This window comes from Octopus sinensis, linkage group LG4, assembly GCF_006345805.1.
Source record: "Octopus sinensis linkage group LG4, ASM634580v1, whole genome shotgun sequence".
Taxonomy (NCBI): domain Eukaryota; kingdom Metazoa; phylum Mollusca; class Cephalopoda; order Octopoda; family Octopodidae; genus Octopus; species Octopus sinensis.
The window spans coordinates 115,228,404-115,252,648 of NC_043000.1; the positions used below are offsets into that span (position 1 = coordinate 115,228,404).

A 24,245-nucleotide genomic window follows, 5' to 3' on the forward strand; every position below is an offset into this window, starting at 1 on the left:
TTACTTAGCTTGATGGGTTTTCTCAAACACAGCATAATGCCAAAGGTCTCGCTTATTAGTCATTTCTCCGTGAGGCCCAACACTCAAAAGGTGCTTTTCATGTGCCACCAGCATCATCTATCTTGCTTCCATAAGGCCCAATGTTCAAAATGAGCTTTTTACATGGCACTGGCACAGGTGCCAGTTACGTGACACCAGCATCAGCCACGATGTCACATGGCTTTCAGGGGTTAATTTATAAAGATTATCATAATTATAAGGATATTTAATACAGCTCAATTTTAGGAAAAGAAAACAGTCTGATATTCTACTACACTGACCCCAGAAGAACGACAGGAAAAGATCATTCAACACCTGGTATAAAAACCACCATCCTCAACACTACCCAACACCTTCAATTAAGGGGCCTTGTCTTGTGGGCTATTTAGTGACCCCACGAATACCAGTGACATGAAAAAGTGAACAGTATACTCTGTAAAGTGGTTGAGATTAGAAAGGACATCCAACCATAGAACCCATGCCAAAGCTGACATCGGAACTTGGCACACAGTATGGAATCATCATCGTTTAATGTCCGTTTTCCATGCTAGCTTGGGTTGGACAGTTCAACCGGGGTCTGGGAAGCCAGGAGGCTGCACCAGGCTCCAGTCTGATCTGGCAGTGTTTCTACAGCTGGATGCCCTTCCTAACGCCAACCACTCCGTGAATGTAGTGGGTGCATTTTGTGCCACCGGCACAGGGGCCAGAGGAGGCTGGCAACAGCCACAATCAGTTGGTGCTTTTTACATGCCACTGACACGAACATTAAATGAAGATGATGATATCAGGTACTAAATAATAATATATGACACTGATATTGTTACAGTGATCTTTATATACTAAATCAAAGTAATTAAAACTGAGAAGTTTTCTTAATTTTCCAGGTTTACTTTTTACTACTTGTATCTTAAGATCAAGCTCCACACACATCCACACTAATTTCACACTTTCACTACCACACCCAAATTCAATCCTTCCCTCTCCCAAGTATTTCATAAAACATGAAGGCGCACGGTTTAATGGTTGGGATATTCGGCACATGATCGTAAGGTCATGAGTTCAATTTCCGGCAACGCATTGTGTCCTTGAGCAAGACACTTTATTTCATGTTACTCCAGTCCACTCAACTGGCAAAAATTAGTAGTAGCTTATTTCTTTACTACCCACAAGGCGCTACACACAGAGAGGACAAACAAGGACAGACAAACGGATTAAGTCAATTATATCGACCCCCAGTTCGTAACTGGTACTTATTTAATCAACTCCAAAAGGATGAAAGGCAAAGTCGACCTCGGCGGAATTTGAACTCAGAACGTAAAGGCAGACGAAATACCTATTTCTTTACTACTCACAAGGGGCCAAACACAGAGAGGACAAACAAGGAAAGACATACGGATTAAGTCGATTATATCGACCCCAGTGCTTAACTGGTAGTTATTTAATCAACCCCGAAAGGATGAAAGGCAAAGTCGACCTCGGCGGAATTTGAACTCAGAACATAGTGGCAGACGAAATACCGCTAAGCTAACGTTTCTGCCAGCTCGCCGCATGGGTAGTACCTGTAATTTCAAAGAGGCCAGCCTTGTCACACTGAATCTCCCTGAGAACTACGTGAAGGGTACACGTGTCTGTGGAGTGCTCAGCCACTTGCACACTAATCTCAGAAGCAAGCTGTTCCATCAATCGGATCAACTGGAACTCTCGTTGTTGTAACCAACAAAGTGCCATTTCATAAAACATAGAAACGTGTTCCAACACCACCACCACTATCTATGACATAAAAACGTTTTGTGCTTTTAATACTTACAATAACTTCATTTGGTATTTTTCATAAAAATATTTAGCAACTGTACATTCTACTGTTTGACCGTTTTCCAACTGTAAGGGGAATCTGCAAGAGAAAATATAAGCAGCTTAAGTTATGGTGTCATGAATTACTCCTTTAAACAACAATAAATTTTGTTATTTTTACATTAAGGTGAACTTAGCATTGTAGATGATGCACTGGAAGTAAGGGAGAAAGAGTCATCAGGTGATAAAGTGAGCAATTTGACCCTCCTCTTTTTGTTGTCATGGTGAAACACACTAAAAAAAAAAAAGGGCAACAAAATATCTTGAAGTGTTCATCGTTCATCATCGTTTAACATCCGCTTTCCATGCTAGCATGGGTTGGACGATTTTGACTGAGGCCTGGCGAACCAGATGGCTGTACCAGGCCCCAATCTTGATCTGGCAGAGTTTCTACAGCTGGATGCCCTTCCTAATGCCAACCACTCCGAGAGTGTAGTGGGTGCTTTTTACGTGCCACCAGCACGGGGGCCAGTTAGGCGGTACTGGCAACAACCTCGCTCGAATCCTTTTACACATGCCACCAGCACAGGTGCCAGTAAGGCGACGTTGGTAATGATCACGCTCGAATGGTGCCTTTTACATGCCACCGGCACGAAAGCCAGTTGGCTGCTCTGGCAACAATCACACTCGGACGGTGCTCTCGGCACCCTATAGCACAGGCACAAGTGCCAGTAAGGTGACGCTAGTAACGATCACACGGAAGTTAGCCGCTCTGCCAACGATCACACTCGTATGGTGCTCTTTGCACCTTGCTAGCACGGATGCAAGTGTAAAAGACAGAAAAGGTCCCTGAGTTGGCAAATAACTCTGACAAGGAACACAACAGCTGATGGAACTTTTGCAACCCCGAGGCACTCTCTGCATTACCCACTGTCCACAAGACAGAATGACTAAGGACCCCCATAATTGTACATGTGTGTTCTTGGACATTGCCTGACCAAAGAAAAGGCCACTGAAATCATCTGCTTCATCACCTAACATAATTTCTTCCCTCACTTCCAGTTCATCACCAAATAAAATCTCCTTTCACTTCCAACACATCAGCCATTATGCCACCATGAATGAATGATTTGGCAGAATTGTCCAAGAAGTAGACAAAATGTGGACAGTGAATACAGATATGTGGAAGATTGGAAAGAATGACACAAGCGCAATTTGTTAGGTGTGTAATGTCAGTGTGTACAAATGGATGAACTGATAGAAAAACTAGGTAGGCATAGGAGTGGCTGTGTGGTATGTAGCTTCCTTACGAACGACATGGTTCCGGGTTCAGTCCCACTGCGTGGCACCTTGGTCAAGTGTCTTCTACTACAGCTTTGGGCCAACCAAAGCCTTGTGAGTGGATTTGGTAGACGGAAACTGAAAGAAGCTCGTCGTATATATGTATATGTATATGTGTGTGTGTGTGCGTGCGTGTGTGTGTGTTTGTGTGTCTGTGTTTGTCCCCCCCAACATCGCTTGACAACCGATGATGGTGTGTTTACGTCTCTGTAACTTAGCGGTTTGGCAAAAGAGACCAATAGAATAAGTACTAGGCTTACAAATAATAAGTCCTGGGGTCGATTTGCTCGACTAAAAAGGCAGTGCTCCAACATGGCCACAACCAAATGACTGTGCTGGTAGGGACAAGTGATGTGTATGGATGATGAGAGATGGGTAAAGACGTCCCCTCAAGCATCTAACAATGCTGCATACACACTGAAGTATAAACATACAAAAACAGCGAATGTGAGAGAAGAAAAAGCAAGAACAAGTCAGAAATAAATGTGTAAAAACAACATACGACTGTGTTTGAGCAGGTCGCCTGGTCACATTGCAAACCCTGTACTTTCGTCTCATTTGCCCGCAGTGAGTGATTTCAACTTTTAAACCTGAATCATTAAAAAAGGCAAAAAAACGAAAAAATAATGGGTGGATTTCACAGTTTGAATTTCAAATCAAGGAACAAAGACGATGTATAGAATATACATATTTATTTCCTCTATTTTTGCTTATACATTACAAAGATCTTAAAACTTGGCATATATAGAGTCATTTCATTCTTTTTAGAAATTGTCAGCATGGCATCAGATAAACTAAATGAAACATTTTACAAAGCAAGACATTTCTTATACTTTGAAAATAACTACACTCTGGAAGACATTCATGAAGTGTTTTTCTTTTCTTTTTGTCTTTTCTACATAACAAAGGACAAATACTATGAAATAACAGCTTCATAAAATTACTAAATATTTGTCTGCAATATTAACACAGGCATGACTGTGTGGTAAGAAATCTGCTTCCCAACCACATGGTTCCAGGACTGAAACCATGTGATTGGGACACAAAGTTACTAGCTACACAGCTACACCTGCACCAAAATCTATTAAAATTCTTTAAAGCAAAAATTCTAAGCGAAAAAAAGAAAAAGAACAAACCTTTTATTTCTTTAGTAAATTTGACCCGTTGAGCATCTATGAGGGGTCGTTTCTGTTCTGATAAGTTTCGTAGTTCCAGCACATCACACAGGAAGCTGGTAACTGGTTGAGCCTTGTAAAAGGCTGTAGCTGACACTGAAAACAGAGTTAAATAGTAATCAACAACATAATCTTGAAATTTAATTTTGTAATTTCTCAATGGAATTGAAGCAGGAATTTAATCATTATCATCAACACTTTAACATCCACTTTTTCAAGCTTGCATCAGTTGAACAGAGTTTTATTGAAGCAGATTTTTTCTATGGCTAGATGTCCTTCCAGTCATCAATCCTCAATTCTTTCCAAGCAAGGGAATATTGCCCTCCACACATGTTTAGTCAGAATATTGGGAAAAAAATAACACTGCTTGGCTGACCATGGTAATCATTTTACAGTGGTCACATGATGTGAAGACAAGGAGACACCAACATTCACACACTCACAGTTATACACACGTGTAAGTGTGTGTGTGTGAGTGTGTTTGTATCTGCATGGTGTGAGCAGGTGTTATTGTCTTTAAAGGCGGTGAGCTGGCAGAAACGTTAGCATGCCAGGCAAAATGCTTTGCAGTATTTCGTCCGCCGCTTCGTTCTGAGTTCAAATTCCGCCAAAGTCAACTTTGCCTTTCATCCTTTCAGGGTCGATAAATTAAGTACCAGTTACGCACTGGGGTCGATGTAATCAACTTAATCCATTTGTCTGTCCTTGTTTGCCCCCTCTATGTTTAGCCCCTTGTGGGTAGTAAAGAAATAGGTGTTACTGTCTTTGTCTTGATATTCACAGTAATACAGTGTCATTTGTAGGCAACTTTTCCTGTAAACATGCCTCATTGTGCTGTCCATGTTTGAAGGAATAAGAAAAATATTATCTTGCTTTGAAATGATTGTGGGTTGGTGACAGGATGAGCATCGAGCTGTAGAAACAGACAATGAATTTCATCTATAAAAAGATAGATACACGCATATATACCCAATGGGCATTTTCAGTTTCTGCCGACCAAATCCACTCTCAAGGCATTGCTTGATTCAGGACTATAATAGAAGCTACTTGCCCTAGGTGCCATGCAGCAGGACTGAACCCGAAACCATGTGGTTGGAAAACAACCTTCTTAACCATGCAGCGACACCTGCACTAGCATAATAAAAACAAAGAAAGCAATGACGACAAAATATATAAATACGCAAGTACCATCTATATTCAGCATCATCTTCCAATTGGATGGGCGAACACTTTGATGAAAGCCAAACCAAACCTCTCTGCCACCACCAAGCGGATAGTGCTTCGTTCTGGGTTGGTTGAAAAAAGAACGACCCACCGGAGTATATCTGGAAAAGAAAAAAGAAGAAAAAATGCAACAAACTCATCATTATCTTCATGTTTTTCCCAAGTGAGGTCAAACGAGTGCAGCAAGGAGACAATCAATAGAGCTGATTTATTGGGTCTAATTATTCAGTTCAATGATTCATGAGATGCATCAGTTAACAACAAGCAATAGAGCAAACAATTCATTAATGGTTGCAACAAGGATGGAGATTATTGTATCTTGAGTTAAGCAAAATAAGACATTTGTACTACAGAGCCAGAGGCGGTTTCGGTCAGGTTGGTATCAAAAGGGTTAAAGCAGTGATTTTCAATCAATTTTTGCCTATGGACCCCTCTGATTCCCCTTTTACTCAGGTGGACCCTCATAGCCATTCAATGTTTTAAAAATCCTATTAAATTTTTATAATCAAATATTACAAGGAATTGTATAACAATATCGTTAAAATATTTTGAGCATTACAGAATTATAACCAATTTATTGCACAAACTTTAACAACAAAATCTTATATGGACCCAGAAGGGTCACATGGACCGCAGTCAAGAACTGATTTAAAGCCTCAATGAAATTCACATCAAATAAGTTCCACTCACATCATACTTGGTTGGTGTCGCATCACTACATCCAAAGCTTGCGTAGCATCATATGGAATTTTCTGGGTTCGTCCTGAGAGGGCTTCTTCAAGTGCAAATAGGTTAACTTGCGCTACCCATTTAATCCCTACTTTAAATATCCGATCCTTTCCTTCTCCTGGCAAAGTCACCTCAAGCTCAACCTAATTCAAGAAAACAAAGAAAAAGTTAAATCAAAAAAGAAATCATTATTTACATTTGACAGATATTTGTCCTTATCTTGTTTGTTGTTAACACAAAGTTTCGGCTGATATACCCTCCAACCTTCATCAGGTGTCCTGGAAAATTTCAAACCTGAGTTCTCATTCCTAAGGTATTTTTTAATATTATTATTCAGGTCACTGCCTGGAATTGAACTCGGAATTTTGGGGTTAGCAGCCCGCGCTCTTAACCACTATGCCATATGCCTGTGGGCAATGTCTTTTAATGATTACATTTCAGAGATTTTAAATTTGGAAAAAAAAAAAAATTGACAAACAAACAAGAAGTCATTGCTGTGGAATTAAGATAAAGAACTATTAATAAAACTGACTGGTTTAATACCCATACATACTAGAGGCATTCACATCATTCTGTTTATATACTCAACATATGCAGCAGTTACTCTATGAAGGAGTTCCTAATTTACATACTGAAAGTGTTTAACACACTATAAATACCAGTGGCCTATCAACAGGGATCTTAGTCCACACAATATCAAGGTATGGTATAATATATACGTTATATATGGTATAATTATAAACATGATGTGTAATGAAAGTGTACATGTTTAATAGAGTGTTAGTGCACTGAGAGAGAAGTTAGGCATAAAAGGAATTAGACACAGTGTGCAAGAGAGAAGACTGCATTGGTTTTGGTCATGAGATGCAGATGGAGGCCAACAGCTCCATAAAGAAGTGCCAATCTCTCAAAGTGGATGAACACATAGAAGATGGATACCCAAAAAAACATGGGACAATGTGCTAAAGGACAACCACAGGATGCCGAACCTTTCAGGTGAGATGACAAAGGACCGAGATATCTGATGCTTTACTGTACTCAAGGAGACCCGTGCTTCACAAATGTTAAGGCCACTCCATCTGCTGAAGAGGATTGACCGACAAGAGTCGTGTGCCACTGCCACATAAAAGCACTCGTGTGGTGTCACTTCGAAAGTAGCTGGCATTTGGGAGGGCATTCAGCCATAAAAACCAAGTCAAATCACACTAGAGCTTGGTACAATTTCCAGCTCTGGCTTACCATCCAACCCATACCAGCTTGGAAAACAGGCGTTAAAGGAAGATGATGATATTAGTAAGAAAACTATGTCTGTTGCAGGACTTACCCGTTCTCTATCAAAAGGAAGAAGCATTCGACTGTATAAATTTTTTCTACCATCAAAAACTGGTTTTTCTCCATGGAATATCTTAGCACTGTAAGCCTGTACCATGGTTTCTACAATCTCTCTAAAACACAAAAACAAAAGGAGAAAAATGTTAAGTTTACTACGATCAATCATATGGAGATGGCTAACTTACTATTAGTCTCATGAAATAGAGGCGATGTCAAAGGATCCTTAAAGAGGAACAGACATGTAAAAATATGTGGGAGAAAGAGAAACTTCTTTCAGGACCAGATTCAACAACTTCAATTCTTTGTTAAATATCAAAGAGAGGTGAAACTTTATAACTAATTATATATATTTAAGTTAGAAAAAAACCCACCTTTTATCAATTCAAAATGAAAAATTAAATTACAGCATCTAGAAAATTACATATAATAGAAATATTAAATATAAGATAAAAATAATATACAGATGATTAAGTAATGTGCAAAATAATAAATAAAACGTATATATTTGGTAGAATAACGACACGTGTCTAGATGATGTAATTTAATTGTTCATTTTGAATTGATAAATGGTGGTTTTTTTCTAATTTATATATATATATTATATTGTGTGAAATTTGATTTAGTATTTCTAAATTGAATTTTTCCCTGTAAGTTAGGAATAATATTCCCTCAAATTATTATTATTATATATATATATATATATGAACATTGGCAAACTCTATGCATTACATCAGGAGAGGCTACTGAAAAAGTGTAAACCTTATTTGAATAGCAGTACGAGGTGCAGGCTCTGCTTGACCAAGAAAAAGGTCATACTAAAAACCTCACTGCCCAAGCACCTGACCTGCTATTTTTAGAGATTGTAGTTGGTCAAAGACTTACACCTCTCACTTGCAATACCTATCATCAATTTAACAGCATGTTCCAAGCTGGCATGGATTGGATCAGCATAATCTCCAACTGACCACTGGTCTGTGTTATCACAAATGTATTTGTGATAGGTGTAACATAGTTCACAATTGAGTGCACCATGTTATCTCAGATCAGTGACAAATGAATCAGTGATAAACAAAGCTACATGAATCTAATAATAAAGTCTCTACAGACTTGGTGTTTCAACTTATGTAGCCAATAAGACATCCAGCATGTCCAGAAAATTTGCCAGATGGACAATATAAAGCATAATACATCGGCATTTTAAAAAAATCATCATAATCATCGTTTAACGTCCGCTTTCCATGCTAGCATAGGTTGGACGATTTTGACTGAGGGCTGGCAAACCAGATGGCTGCACCAGGCTCCAATCTTGATCTAGCAGAGTTTCTACAGCTGGATGCCCTTTCTAACGCCAACCACTCCAAGAGTATAGTGGCCAAGCATTTTAAAAAATAAATAATAAAAAAAATGAATGATAAAAGAATTTATAAAAGCATTAAATAGCTAAGTCTTTATTCAACATCAAACATTAAAAAAATCATGATGAAATCATTTAAAATGAAATTTCTTATGGTGAATTTTCCTACGGCAAAATTTCCTAAAACCAGCATCCAGTCTAATTTAAGATTATTTATCAACTCTGCAGAGTGGTTGGGTATTAGGAAGGGCATCCAGCTGTGAAAACCCTGCCAAAACAGACACAGTAACCTAAGGTAATTTTTCTACTCTTGCATGCATGGAAGATGGACATTAACCCTTTCGTTACCAACCAGTCACAATTTGTGTTCCTAACACTAGCTGAATGATAACCAAGTTATTTTACTAAATTCTGTGTTATATTTAAAATTAATTGAAAGAAACACAGAGCATCTCAACAGAAATATGGTAACGAAAAGGGTTAAAATATATAATAGAGAAACAATTCTTAACTCTTTTGATACCAATGTGGCTAAAACCAGCTCTGGCTCTATAGTACAAATGTCTTGTTTTCATGAGTTTTGAATTAAAATCTTCCACCAAACTTAATCACAATTTATGTTCCTAACACTGGTTAAATTCTTTGTTATATTGAAAGTAATTGAAAGAAACACAGAGCATCTCAAAATAAATACAGTAACAAAAGGGTTAAACAATGATGATGATGATGATAAAACCAGTTTCAGCAATTTTTACTTTTTATTTAGTGAAGGGAATATAGCAATGGTTATTTACCTGTTTACCCGGCGTGGACATTTGTCTGGTGATATGCTCACCTCATAATGGTGAATGTTGTATTTAGGAAATGAAATCTTGAAGAAGTTTGCTCGTAACTGGATCGGTCTGCCAAGCTGGCCGACATTAGGCCGTGATGGCGAGACAAAATCTGGAAGCGTTGTTGGAACATCAACGATACTACTCTGTGCAGGTTGTAATGCTGGGACTGAAACCAAAACAGAAATTTTATAATATAATAATGAAATTATTGTATACAATGCTCAGGTGCACCACAACTTGTCAAAAGTGCGTATAAAGCATATGCAGTAATGTCTGGAAAGAGAACAATGAGTCAGATACATGCTTGCGTGTGTATGGAGGGGAGAAAAATCAGGTGTAGTGTTGGTGAATCTCAGGAAGCATGGAAGTTTTGAAGGATGCAGTGCTCCGACAACTAACAACTGATGCCGGCAGTCTGTTCCATGCTTCAGCAACTCTTAGTGTGAAAAAATGTTTCCAAAAGTCATGGGAGCTGTGCTGTTTTCTGACTTTGTAAACATGTCCACAGGTGTTAGACAGGTGGAGTTTGAAAAGGTGCTCAGAGTTATTGTTTGTAAGATGGTTAATAATTTTATGGGTGTCTGCCACACGTCAGAGTTTCAATGTGTCCATGCCCAGGGAAGTAAGGCATTCAGAATATGGCAAATGCCTGATGGAGGGTATTCTCTTGGTTGCACGTCGCTGAACGGCTTCCAGACGATTAATATCCTGGGCAAGATAGGGGTTCCAGACCGGTGATGCAAATTCCAGGTGAGGTTGTACCATAGCTATATAAATCCGCAGATAGATAGCCGGAAAGCGGCTCACAAAGGACTTGGTGAGTGATGCCAAGACACCCTCAGCCTTCTTGGCAATTTTTGATAAAAGAAAAATGTCATATTACATAATTCTCAAACATTGCATGAAATATACGACTAGATATGTAATTTTGCAGTTTACAAACTAGAGAGCAAAATAATTAGTTAATAATCATCAATAAGGCAGCGAGCTGACAACTGTTAGCATGTCACAGGAAATGCTTAGTAGTATTTTGTTCATCGTTATGTTCTGAGTTTAAATTTCAACTTCCAGGGTTGATAAAATAAGTATCAGTTGTGCACTGGGCTTGATGTGATTTATTTCTTTATCGCCCACAGGGGGCTAAACATAGACTCAAGTACTCTACGGTAAGAGTGCAAAAACTGCACCTCTCTGCCAAGCCATGTCTTAAGCCATTGTAGCAGAGAAGGCTGACCAAACCAGTATGATCACAAACTTAAATTAACTGCTTCCACATCCAACTGTGGCTGGTGGAGAGAACATGCCGACGCTTCCGTCCTGCAGTGGATCAAACATAAGCAATTCAATCATCAATTAAATATTTAATTGTGGCACATAAAAGACACCATTCAAGTGTGATCATTACCAGCGTCACCTTACTGGCACTTGTGTCCGTGCTAGTAGGGTACCAAGAGCACCATCCGAGTGTGATCGTTGCTAGAGCAGCCAACTGGCTTCCATGATCGCTACCAATGTCGCCTTACTGGCACCTGTGCCGGTGGTATGCGTAAAAAGATTTGAGTGAGGTCATTGCCAGTACCGCCTGACTGGCCCCCATGCCGGTGGCACGTAAAAAGCACCCACTACACTCTCAGAGTGGTTGGCGTTAGGAAAGGCATCAAGCTGTAGAAACTCTGCCAGATCAGGATTGGAACCTGGTACAGGCCATCTGGTTCACCAGCCCCCAGTCAAAATCGTCCAAACCATGCTAGCATGGAAAGCAGATGTTAAACGATGATGATGATGATGATGCTATCTTAACAGGACACCATATATCCAGATCTAACTATCTGTTGTCATGACATCACTCTCAAAGCATGAATAACCTGTACCTGATTCTGTTTCCTTCACACATTCAATTTGTTCATTAAAATCAGTTTTCCTTACCAATATGCATTTGACAAAGGAAATAAATGAAGCAGAAAGTCTTCAAATTTTCTAAGGAAATGGAATTAATAAAAAGAAAAGCCATTAGAAATCCGATTATAGCAGCAACTCCATCTAAGAATATCTGAAGAAGGAATTTTATTCTGAAATATCATATCAGACTATGGGTGGTTAAATTACAACAGGTATATATCCCATTGTTTGTATTATAGTGCATTGTTGTACCATTCCAAACTTTTTATTCTTTACAAAATACTATATTTTATTTCATTCCCTTAGAAAATTTGAAGACTTTCTATATTTATATATTAAATAAACTAAAGAACGATTACTTCATTTCTTTTGGCTAATATTATTATTATTCTGTACACTAGTATTATTATTACACTAGTAATATTATTATTATTCTGTACACTAGTATATATATATATATATATATATATATATATATATACATGACACAGACCATGAGATTGCACCTAGAAAGTTACCCTCCCAGGTACAATTCCGAGCAAGGTTGTTTTATGGAAGACCAGCAGTTGCCCATGCATACCGGCCTCCCCTCTCTACGCCACCAGTGTTATCCAAGGGAAAGGCAACGGCCGATACAGCTTGGCACCTGTGATGTCGCAACTCATTTCTACAGTTGAGTGAACAGGAGCAACATGAAATAAAGTGTCTTGCTCAAGAACACAACACGCAGCCCGGTCCAGGATTCGAGCTCACAACCTCACTCACGATCGTAAGCTCAACGTTCTAACCACTGAGCCATGCGCCTTCACTATATATATATATATATATATATATATATATATAGTCCAAATAAAGGTTACAAACCTTATTAAGGGATAGCAAAATCCTATGAAAGTACTGGTTAGTTACCAATACAAAGAATGTTGAACATTACAGTTAATACTCAACTGCAAAGTAACTATATAAACCATGGTTTATATATATTTATTTATTACAATAAGATAAGAAAATAGAGAGATGATTAATAAATTATTATTTACTAATTAAAAAATTGACACATTTTAATAAATTATTATTTATTAATTATCTCTCTATTTTCTTAACTGTTTTTTCTACTCTAGGCACAAGGCCTGGAATTTTGGGGGAGGAGGCCCAGTCGATTAGATCGACCCCAGTATGCAACTCGAAAGGATGAAAGGCAAAGTCAACCTCAGCGATGTGAATATTCATTGATTCAGATATGAATCACTGGATGAAGCAAATGTTAACGAGCTGTTTTGATACTAGTAGATAAATATTTGACAGAGAAAAGCTAGAAAAGACAGGGACTGAATAATATAGGGGTCTCTTGAAACAGGAATAACCTGGATGAATCGGTTTACTTTTAGGAGGGTCACTTGGTGGAAGAATGTTAAAAAGGTCATACCTGAGGAAAGTCCGCCAGGTGGCGGCCCGCCTTGTGGTAGTCCACCAGGTGGAAGTCCACCTGGAGGCATTCCACCTGGAGGCAATCCACCTGGAGGCAGTCCACCTGGAGGCAGTCCGCCAGGTGGAATCCCACTTGGGGGCATTCCGCCTGGCTGTAGCCCACCTGAAAAAAAGAGAGGAAAAATTTATTATTAATATTATTATTATCATTACTATTAATAAAAAGTTTTGAATGGTACAACAATGCACTGTAAGACAAACAATGGGCTCACATATAATACATAACTTAGAAGCAGAGCTACGGATGCACCAGCACACATGAGATTAAGACATGGCCAACCTTAAGCACTTCTCATGAGGAATTCCAGGAGAAGCTTAGTAAGACTACTGCTGAGAGGCTTCCGAAAAAAAAAAAGCCGTTGGAAAACCGATCATAGCAGCGACTGTCTAAGAATATCTGAAGAAGAAATTTTATTCTAAAATATTATCAGACTAGGCGCAGGAGAGGCTGTATGGTAAGTAGCTTGCTTATCAACCACATAGTTCCGGATTCAGTCCCACTGCGTGGCACCTTGGGCAAGTGTCTTCTACTATAGCCTAGAGCCGATCAAAGCCTTGTGAGTGGATTTGGTAAACGGAAACTATATGTGTGTGTTTGTTCCCCCAACATCGCTTGACAACCGATGCTGGTGTGTTTACGTCCCCATAACTTAGCGGTTTGGCAAAAGAGACCGATAGAATAAATACTAGGCTTACAAAGAATAAGCCTGGGGTCGATTTGCTTGACTAAAGGCGGTGCTCCAGCATGGCCGCAGTTAAATGACTGAAACAAGTAAAAGAGTATGGATGACTAAATTACAATAGGTATATAGTCCATTGTCTGTATTATAGTGCATTGTTGTACCATTCGAAACTTTTTATTCTTTACAAACAATACACAATGCTTCAAGCGAACTACAATACTCTCTTATTATTACTATTATTATTATTATAATTATCATTATTATTCAAACAAAAGATCAAATTCCTCTTCCTGAATTTGTTCAATGGTTAAGTGTTTGAAATGGAAAATGAATTTTAACCCTTGATATCACCAAGTGTAAATTCCTAGACAAAACAAATTGCTGTGACTGTGTATATAGCCCCAAGTCCTAGCAGACCCCGTATCTCCTCACAACGAAAGATATAAAATATAAAGATCACAAAACAGAAGATTATGAAGGTGTTATTTCAAACTGTACCATTTTACATCAATTTTCTGTCACCCGTGTAGCAAGTTATAATAAACCTAAGCTACAAGACTTTTAAACAACAATTCAAAATAGCCTTGTTGAATTAGATAAAAGACATGGCACGGCAATAGCCAATATCTCAAGAGAGCAAGTGTCATTGAATTGAGTGACAACCAAGGAACACTAATTAATGGGTTGAGCCAGCTCCGACCAACTAGTTCACCATGTCCCTCACAAATGCTGGCCACATCTAAATCAATTGCTGTTGAGCTCATGTTTGAAGTTTCAGTAGGAATTCTTCACATGTGGTCCCCGGTCACATGCATACACTAAGATGGTGAAATTCATTGCAGCTCATCTTGCCATCGACTGTCATAGAGGATACACTGACCAAATCACTACCAATAATCAGAACAGACACAGCCTGGGCTTCAAACTGGTTCTAGAGACATGTTTTAACAAAAGATAAGGGGAGCCTCACTGCCAGTGGTCTTCCAACATGATAGCCACTGACCTAGAATTTCCAAGGGCCCGTGCTATTACCAGATGGTCATTGAACCTACACTAGATTCATTTGATAGGTCTTGCTTTCAGTTTAGCTGGATTTCTAGCAACCCACCTCACCAGGGAAGGCTAGTCAGGGCACTGGTTTAGTTGCCAATGACCCAAGCATGCAACAGGTTGTAATGGATTCCATGTTATCAGTAGCACTCACAAGAGTGCCTCATAAATGACCTGACAACTATGGTGGGATTTTAACTCAGAAAGTAAAGAACCAGCACAAATACCTATTTCTTTACTACCCACAAGGGGCTAAACACAGCGGGAACAAACAAGGACAGACAAACTGATTAAGTCAATTACATCGACCCCAGTGCGTAACTGGTACTTAATTTATCGACCCCGAAAGGATGAGAGGCTAAGTCGACCTCGGCAGAATTTGAACTCAGAACATAGCGGCAGACGAAATACAGCTATGCATTTCACCCGGTGTGCTAACGTTTCTGCCACTAGGTATCGAATGTGACATTGTTTCAGGTCTGCTAATCCATCACCCAGATTGATACCCTTTTTTTTTTTTTTTTTTACTTTTAAGAATGATGAAAGGTAAAGGATTAGCAAAATTTGAATTCGACTAATGAAACATCAATGTTTGTTGTTGTTTGTTCCTTCTCAAGCCATGCCTGGCTCATAGGGGCCGGTTTCCCGGTTTCATTGGTGTATATGTTCCCACCTGGACAGGATGCCGGTCGTCGCAGGAGGAAAGAGTGAGAGAAAGTTGTGGCAAAAGAGTCAGAAATTCGCCATTACCTCCTGCCAGTGGTGTGTGGAGCTTAGGCGTTTTCGCTCATAAACACACACATCACCCAGTCTGAGATTCAAACCCATGATCCTTCGATTGCGAGTCCACTGCTCTAACCACTAGGCCATGTGCCTCCACATGGCACATAAATAGTTTGCCATATTAGCTGCAGTCCACAAAGCGACTGCTGTAAACTGTCTCCCTAGTTGAAGCACTAAAAAAAAAAAAAAAACAATCACTAGACGTTAATGTCCAGTGGGTACATTATTCCCTCAGCTGTGCCAGTCTTTCTCTATGTAGTAAATAGTATTCCTTCCATCTCTCTTACACACACAGCAAAGTACCCAAAGTACTTTGTTTTCAAGTATCACTATGTTATTTCGACTGCTTATAGCGGTTATTCAGAGGCCATATGTAGTAATTTACTCACTTGCTCTTGTCATCCACTTTTAATTGTTATACACATGTGAAATAATATGGCTTCAACTTTAGACATTTTAACACTTGTTGGCTTGACCTCCTGCTTATGTGAGACTGCAGCACCAATTTAAGTGTCGGCTTCTTTAGACTTTGAGTAATCCTTTGGCAAAAGTCCTGAATAACTTCCGGCATTCAAACTGTAGTGTCTCTGTTTCGAGGTGTTGTGCACTAACCATGTAGCACACCACTTCTGAACTAATATTTGTATTGCTCTCTTTGCTAGTAAGCCTTTACCCTGAAACTCGACTTAAAAAATTTGACGCATTTGTTCAACAGAATCCATTCTCACATGCACTTCCATAAGCTCTGGAGGAGGAGACCCCCTTCAATCATGAATGACCATGGGATTGCACCGAGAAAGTTACCCTCCGAGGCACAAGTCTGGGCAAGGTTTTTATGGAAGTCACCCATGCATACCAGCCTTCCCTCTCCATGCCACCGATGTTATCCAAGGGAAAGGCAGATACAGCTTGGCACCAGTGATGTCGCAACTCATTTCTACAGCTGAGTGAACTGGAGCAACATGAAATAAAGTGTCTTGCTCAAGAACACAACACGCAACCCGGTCCAGGAATCGAACTCACAACCTCACAATCATAAGCTCAACGCTCTAACCACCGAGCCATGCGCCTTTATGTTAACAGTTCTACATTTAAGAGATGAGAAATTATGTACATATTTACATTATTTACATTTGATGGATATTTGTCCTCATCTTGTTTGTTGTTAACACGTTTTGGCTGATATACCCTCCAGCCTTCATGAGATGTCTTCGGCAAATACCTTAGGAATGAGAGCCCAGGTTCAAAAGACACCTGATGGAGGGTATATCAGCCGAAACGTTGTGTTAACAACAAACAAGATGAGGACAAATATCTGTCAAATGTAAATAATGTACATAATTCCTCATCTCTTAAATACAGAACTGTACAAGCATGGATGTTTACAACAAACATATGAAAACGCTTTGAACAGGCAAAGGGTTAAAACTATTTTAAAATAGACATCAACTTACCAGAAATTTGGGGGTTCATGCCAGGCCCTCCTGAATGAAAAAAAAAAGAAAAAATGCATAAATATACCAACATCGCATTTATGTAAGGTGAAAATCAGGATGGAAAATAAAGAAGAAAAAAAAACAGCTTAGGTTGTATGGTTAAGAAACTTGCTTCACAAACAATTAGTTTAAGGTTCAGTCCCACCTTAGGTAAGAGACTAGTGTAGCCCGGGGTTAATTAAAGCCTTGTGATTGGATTTGGTAGAGACAAACCAAAAGACCTTTGTGCACATGCACGCATGTGCATCTGTGCACTTGTGTGTGCATGCACACATTTGCATGTATGTGTGTGTGTACGTGCACGCACACATCTATGTCTGAACACTGTAGGATGCCTGTAAGCAATTGTCATCCTTATACAAAGAAATGTAGTCTGGTTTTCAGTTTTCCAAGAAATACCTGTCTGTTCATTGGGGGGGGGGGGTACAACCTTGCTGGGAAAAAGGTAGGAGTTAGAAACAGGATATTGTAAATCCTTTATTTTTAAAAACCATTTTTTTTTTTTACTCGTTTCAGTCATTTGACTGCAGCCATGCTGGAGCACCACCTTTTAGCCAAGCAAATCAACCCCGGGACTTATCCTTTGTAAGCTTAGTACTTATTCTATCAGTCTCTTTTGCCAAATCGATAAGTTACAGGGACGTAAACACCAGCATTGGTTGTCAAGCAATGTTGTGGGGGTGGGGGGCAAAGACAAGCACACAGACATATATATATGTGTGTGTATATATATATATATATATATATATATATATATACACGACGGGCTTCTTTCAGTTTCTGTCTACCAAATCCACTTACAAGGCTTTGGTCAGCCCAAGCCTATAGTAGAAGACACTCACCCGAGGTGCCACGCAGTGGGACTGAACCCAGAACCATGTGGTTGGTAAGCAAGCTACTTACCACACACCCACTCCTGCGCCTATATTTACTAAGTTTGAATAAAAGACAACACCGATTCAAGGCTTTCGACCTTAGTTCTGCTCAAACAAGGCTGACCGGGAGCGAAATAACAGTTTTGAATTAATGCCCAACATAGTTTTGTAGTCCTGAATTAAACCAAAGATGGCATATTTGGTCGGAGGGGTCTGCTATATTTGTATGTGAGGTGCTTCCCAATCATGTAGTCTTGGGTTCAGTCCCACTGAGGGGCATCTTAGACAAATGTATTCAATTATAGCTCTGGGTTAACAACAGGCATGTTCCCAACCAGTGTTGGTGTGTTTATGTCCTCATAACCTAGCATTTCCACGAAAGAGACCGATAGAATAAGTATCATCATCATCATCATCATCGTTTAACGTCCACTTTCCATGCTAGCATGGGTTGGATGATTGACCGAGGACTGGCAAACCAGATGGCTGCACCAGGCTCCAATCTTGATCTGGCAGAGTTTCTACAGCTCGATGCCCTTCCTAATGCCAACCACTCCAAGAGTGGTAGTGGGTGCTTTTACATGCCACCAGCAAAAAAAAAAAGAACTGGGGCCAATTTGTTCGACTAGGGTTGACAACAGGCTGTAGAAAACCTCCCCCAACAGATTCCATCTGGCCCACGCAAGTATGGAAAAGCGAATATTCAAGATGATGAAATCTTTTAGAACTGATTGGAATAACAACAGCAGTGGCAGTGGAGGCGCAATAGCCCAGTGGTTAGGGCAGCAGACTCGCGGTCAGAGGATCGCGGTTTCGATTCCCAGACCGGGCGTTGTGTGTGTTTATTGAGCGAAAACACCTAAAGCTCCACAAGGCTCCGGCAGGGGGTGGTGGCGACCCCTGTTGTACTCTTTCGCCCCAACTTTCTCTCACTCTTTCTTCCTGTTTCTTGTCCCCAACTTGCTACGCAACCACTGAGCCTGGATACGCATTCATCCATCCGTCGACGCTCTCAGTGTCAGGGGTTAACCTGCTTTCTCTTCTGCGGGTCTTACGAATAGCAAAGGATCGCATTTTGGACTTCTCCTGAGGCGCGATCTTGCGAGCTCTGATACGAAGACCACCTCGCTCAACAAACAAACAAACAGCAGTGGCAACAATAATTTATTTCCAAAACTACAATGGAATCCATACATTTTGTTAGTTCCAAATATTGGTCCTCACTGCTAATCAATACAAATTCCAAAACAGAATATAAAAGGAAACTAGAGAGAATTCTTGAAGAAAGTGGTTTCCACCTGCAATGGATGTTTATGAGCAGATTTTCAAAATAGACTCTCTGGTGGTGTATATATACTATTCATAATTAACTGAAAGACATGATGTGATCTGTAGGAATGGAATTTTGGCATTGTTGTACATTGATCAGCAGATAGATAATGGGAAGGAGAGAAGAAAAATAAGAAAGCAAGAAAAAAAAAGTACAACATTAAAATAAAGATAAAATACAAAAGAAAAAAAAACAAAGACTGAAAAATAAAAAGAAATACAAAAAAACATGAGAACAAAACAAAAACAAAAAAGAGGCAGAAGAAAAGATAAAATTAGAATGTTGAATATTATACAAGTATTCACACACACAATATATTTCTTTACTGCCCACAAGGGGCTAAACACAGAGAAGACAAACAAGGACAGACAAACGGATTAAGTCGATTACATCGACCCCAGTGCGTAACTGGTACTTAATTTATCAACCCCGAAAGGATGAAAGGCAAAGTCGACCTTGGCAGAATTTGAACTCAATAAAACTGAAACAATCCCATCATATTTATATTTGTGACTGTGTTTGTCCCTCAACACCACTTGACAACCCTTGTTGGTGTGTTTACATCCCCATCACTAAGCAGTTCAACAAAAGAGACCAATAGAATAAGTACCAAGCTTTAAAAAAAATAACCGATTCATTCAACTAAAATTCTTTAAGGAAATGCCCCAGCATGGCCACAGTCTATTGACTGAAACAAGTAATGAATAAAAAGATAGTTCAAAAGCTTTATTCTTTTCTACACACAAGGCCTGAAACTCTTGGGGTGTGGACTAGTTGATTAAATCAACCCCAGTATGCAAGTGGTACTTAATTTATTGGCCCCAAAAGGATGAAAGGCAAAGTCGACCTCGGTGGAACTTGAACTCAGAACATAAAGACAGATGAAATACCACTAAGCATTTCGCCCGACATACTAAGATTTCTGCCAGCTTGCCGCCTTAATTCATGGCTTCTAAGTTTACTCTTTTACTTGTTTCAGTCATTTGACTGCGGCCATGCTGGAGCACCGCCTTTAATCAAGCAAATCAACCCCAGGACTTATTCTTTGTAAGCCTGGTTCTTATTCTGTCGGTCTCTTTTTGCCGAACTGCTAAGTTACGGGGACGTAACAGCTAACAACTGTAAAACATTTTTTACAAAACAAAAACCTACACAAAAAAATACCAATACAAATATATAGTTTTCATTACTACTGGAGTCTTTGGTTGTTGTTTTTGTGTTTACTTTTATTTTGTTTGTGTGTTTATTCCAAAACATTCAAGAAACACTGTAAATCAATCTTTACCATTTTGTTTCTTCCCCTCCTATCTTTTGTGCTAAATTTCCATTTAATCTCAGACCCTGAAGTCTATTCTATTTGCATGGCCTACTTTTCCTTCATTCTTGGTACACTACAAAAATATATCCAGTCCCAAATATCCATTCTGTAAATACAGTTCATTTCTGTTCTACCATCATTTTTTAACAAACAATAAATGTATTTATTTATATAATCCAGAAATATTCACTAAAAACCAGTCTCTTTCATTCCCATTACTTCATTAGCAAACAAACCATTTACTAATCCTTATTCTTTTTAGCTTCCTTTTCTCTCAATCCAGTGAATAAAACAAATATAGTTTAGATTTTTTCCATTGCTGAAATTGCTAAGCTTAAAGACAAAATAAAACAACCTTTCCATTATCATAAACTTTAAGCATAACCAGATATAGTCATGTGGTTAAGAAGCTCATTCTGCAGCCAAGTGGGTTCTCAGTTCAATCCTACTGTGTAGCTCTTTGGGCAAGTATTTTTTTTTTTTTAGCACAGGGCCAACCAATGCCTGGTAAATAAATTTAGTAGACAGAAACCATGTCTAAGGCCACTGAGGATGTATTATTATGCAGTCAGAAACTAGGAATGCTCATTGCTCATTACATATGTGAAAAACAAAAAAGGCTCATCTATTTTGGCCTAATTCAAAAAAGCAGGGGTCTGGAAAACATTATCATGGAAGGAAGAGTAGGGTGTAATAGATCAAAAAGCAGGCAATGAATATAATGGAAGGACAATACCTATTTCTTTACTACCCACAAGAGGCCAAACACAGAGAGGACAAACAAGGACAGACAAACGGATTAAGTCGATCATATCAACCCCAGTGCGCAACTGGTACCTATTTAATCGACCCCGAAAGGATGAAAGGCAAAGTTGACCTCGGCGGAATTTCAACTCAGAACGTAGCGGCAGACAAAATACCGCTCGGCATTTCGCCCGGCATGCTAACATTTCTGCCAGCTCACCGCTTTAAATGGATGGACAATACCATGAGCTGGTTGGACAAGAGTGGCAAAGCAGCTAGAGAACTTGCCCTAATTCAGGAAGGCTTTTGTGGTAGTGTCATCAATATGCTGCGGAAGTACAGTACAAGACGATTTTATGTAATAAAACAGACGAATGGGTTGTTTTGTATTGCTACAATTGTTTCGTTACAGAGTCTTTATTGTGACAAAAACATGGTACAGACAGGTATGCAGTATGCACAACGTCCATAAAATTATGTATATCATTCAACTCTCAACCCATCATTATCATCATTTAACGTCTGCTTTCCATGCTAGCATAGGTTGGACGATTGACTGAGGGCTGGCGAACCAGACTCCAATCTGATCTGGCTGAGTTTCTACAGCTGGATGCCCTTCCTAACGCCAACCACTCCGAGAGTGTAGTGGGTGCTTTTATGTGCCACCGGTATGAGGTCCAGTCAGGTGGTACTGGCAATGACCTCGCTCGAATCTTTTACACAACCACCAGCACAGATTCCAGTAAGGTGATGCTGGTAACGATCACGCTCGAATGGTGTCTTTTATGTACCACCGGTACGGAGGCCATATGCCGCTCTGGCAACGATCACACTCGGATGGTGCTCTTTAATATATCCTATATATATATGATCTCCTATCAGTACTTATGCATTGAAAAAAATATATCTTTCTACTTGCTACAATACATTTCAGCACTTCAAAAATAAACATATTTGTTTACATATCATGTTTTGTGTTCTATTAATAAATCTTATTGGATCAATTGAGAGATGCGATGGGAAACTGTAAGGAATTATTTTCTATCAAGTTTGGCACAGATGCTAATAAAGGGTACCAAATTGCAAACATCATCATCGTTTAACGTCCGCTTTCCATGCTAGCATGGGTTGGACGATTTTGACCGAGGGCTGGTGAACCAGACAGCCACACAAGACTCCAATCTTGATCTGGCAGAGTTTCTACAGCTTGATGCCCTTACTAATGCCAACCACTCTGAGAGTGTAGTGGGTGCTTTTTACATGCCACCGGCACAGGGCCAGTCAGGCAGTACTAGCAATGGCCTCGCTCGAATCTTTTTACACATGCCACCGGCATTCTTCTCAATTCAATTCATGCAAAAAGTCAACTGTCTCTACATGTATGACATTAATGAAGAATCCAGTAACGAGTTGAATTAAAAACATCTATCCTTGTTTATCACAGATTCATTCATCACTGGTCCAGAATAACATGGTACAATCAAGTGTGTTGCATTCGTCACAAATTAAACTGTGATATTGTGGGGCTGAAATGGGCTGGAAGTGTAGGGTGGTCAGTGATGTCTTGCAAATAGCTGAGGGGCCTTGTGGGGCTGAAATGGGCTGGAAGTATAGGGTGGTCAGTGATGTCTTGCAAATAGCTGAGGGGCCTTGCTGGAAGAGGAGTGAGGAAGGTAATGTGAGTGGAAGCATGACCAGCAAGGACCTCTTTCACTTTGGGGCTGTCGTACAGGATGGACATGTATGGCAACACGAGTTGAGGGAATCTGTTAGGTTTTGGCCAGAGGTCAGGTGGGTAGGGTTCCTGCAGATAGATCCCAGCTGGAAAGGATCAACACTGTAAGAGAACCCAGAAGGTAGGGGAATTGTGCCCCCTCCCACAATACTACAGATAACGCGTGTCAACTATAAAAGATTCTACTTATTATTTTCAGGGGTTTTTTGGGGTTTTTTTACTGATCATATGTTATTAAATTTTACTTGAAATATTTTTCCAAACATGAAACCAAATCATGTGTACCTTAAAAACTCTTTGGAGGTGTAATCTAGATAAACTGGAGACAACTTGGGGTCTCAGGACCAAACCTATTTTCCCTTATGTTCTACAAATCCTTTATCACTAAATTCATTTGACAGTGTTATTTTGGTGCCAAACACCTGTGATAAATAAGGATAGAGGTCTCTCTCATGCTCTAAAAACATTTTGCTATAACTAAATAGGTACAGATACATCAACACACACACTTCTGTACACTCATACTGTCAAGGGAGAAACTAATAGGTAGATAATGAAAGCGGTAACAGCTGAGTATAAAACAGGTTCTTTTTAAAAGTTTTTATTGATGAGAAAATATATTTTGCAAATTATAATCAACTACCAGGTCAATATGTGTATATATCTAATCCATTTATCCTCACTATATAGAGTGTAACTATAGGCACAGGCATGCATGTGTGGTGAGAAAGACACTTCTTAACCACATGGTTCCCAGTTCAGTCCTACTGCATGGTACCTTGGACAAAGGTCTTTCACAATGCTGAGTCAACCAAAGCCTTGTGAATGGATTTGGTGGAGCAAATTGAAAGCCTATAGTTTATATATGTATATATTAATTAATTAATCAAAATGTACAGTATTATATATATCCATTACAGCCTATATATATATGTGTGTGTGTGTGTGTATATATATATATGTGTGTGTGTGTGTGTGTGTGTGTGTATATATATATGTGTGTGTGTATATATATATGTGTGT

General features: G+C 39.4%; 1 protein-coding gene across 3 annotated transcripts in view; it reads right to left on the reverse strand.

The window, feature by feature from the left end:
- LOC115210337 (protein argonaute-2-like) overlaps positions 1–24,245 on the reverse strand; it is a 91,877-nt gene that overhangs the window by 41,722 nt on the left and 25,910 nt on the right. Inside the window, exons 2-11 of one of the 3 annotated variants that reach the window (XR_004998843.1) lie at positions 17,179–17,208; positions 13,252–13,311; positions 13,147–13,206; positions 9,780–9,981; positions 7,624–7,744; positions 6,261–6,442; positions 5,535–5,671; positions 4,308–4,442; positions 3,674–3,761; positions 1,847–1,930 (exon numbers count right to left, since the gene is read on the reverse strand). Coding sequence is in view for 1 of the 3 variants with exons in the window: in XM_029778871.2 (XP_029634731.1) it covers positions 1,847–1,930; positions 3,674–3,761; positions 4,308–4,442; positions 5,535–5,671; positions 6,261–6,442; positions 7,624–7,744; positions 9,780–9,987; positions 13,147–13,311; positions 17,179–17,208 (1,150 nt within the window). In the remaining 2 variants the exon portion in view is untranslated. Of the gene's footprint in view, positions 1–1,846; positions 1,931–3,673; positions 3,762–4,307; positions 4,443–5,534; positions 5,672–6,260; positions 6,443–7,623; positions 7,745–9,779; positions 9,988–13,146; positions 13,312–17,178; positions 17,209–24,245 lie in introns of all 3 variants that reach the window. The other 2 variants (XR_004998842.1, XM_029778871.2) reach the window with 2 other exon arrangements.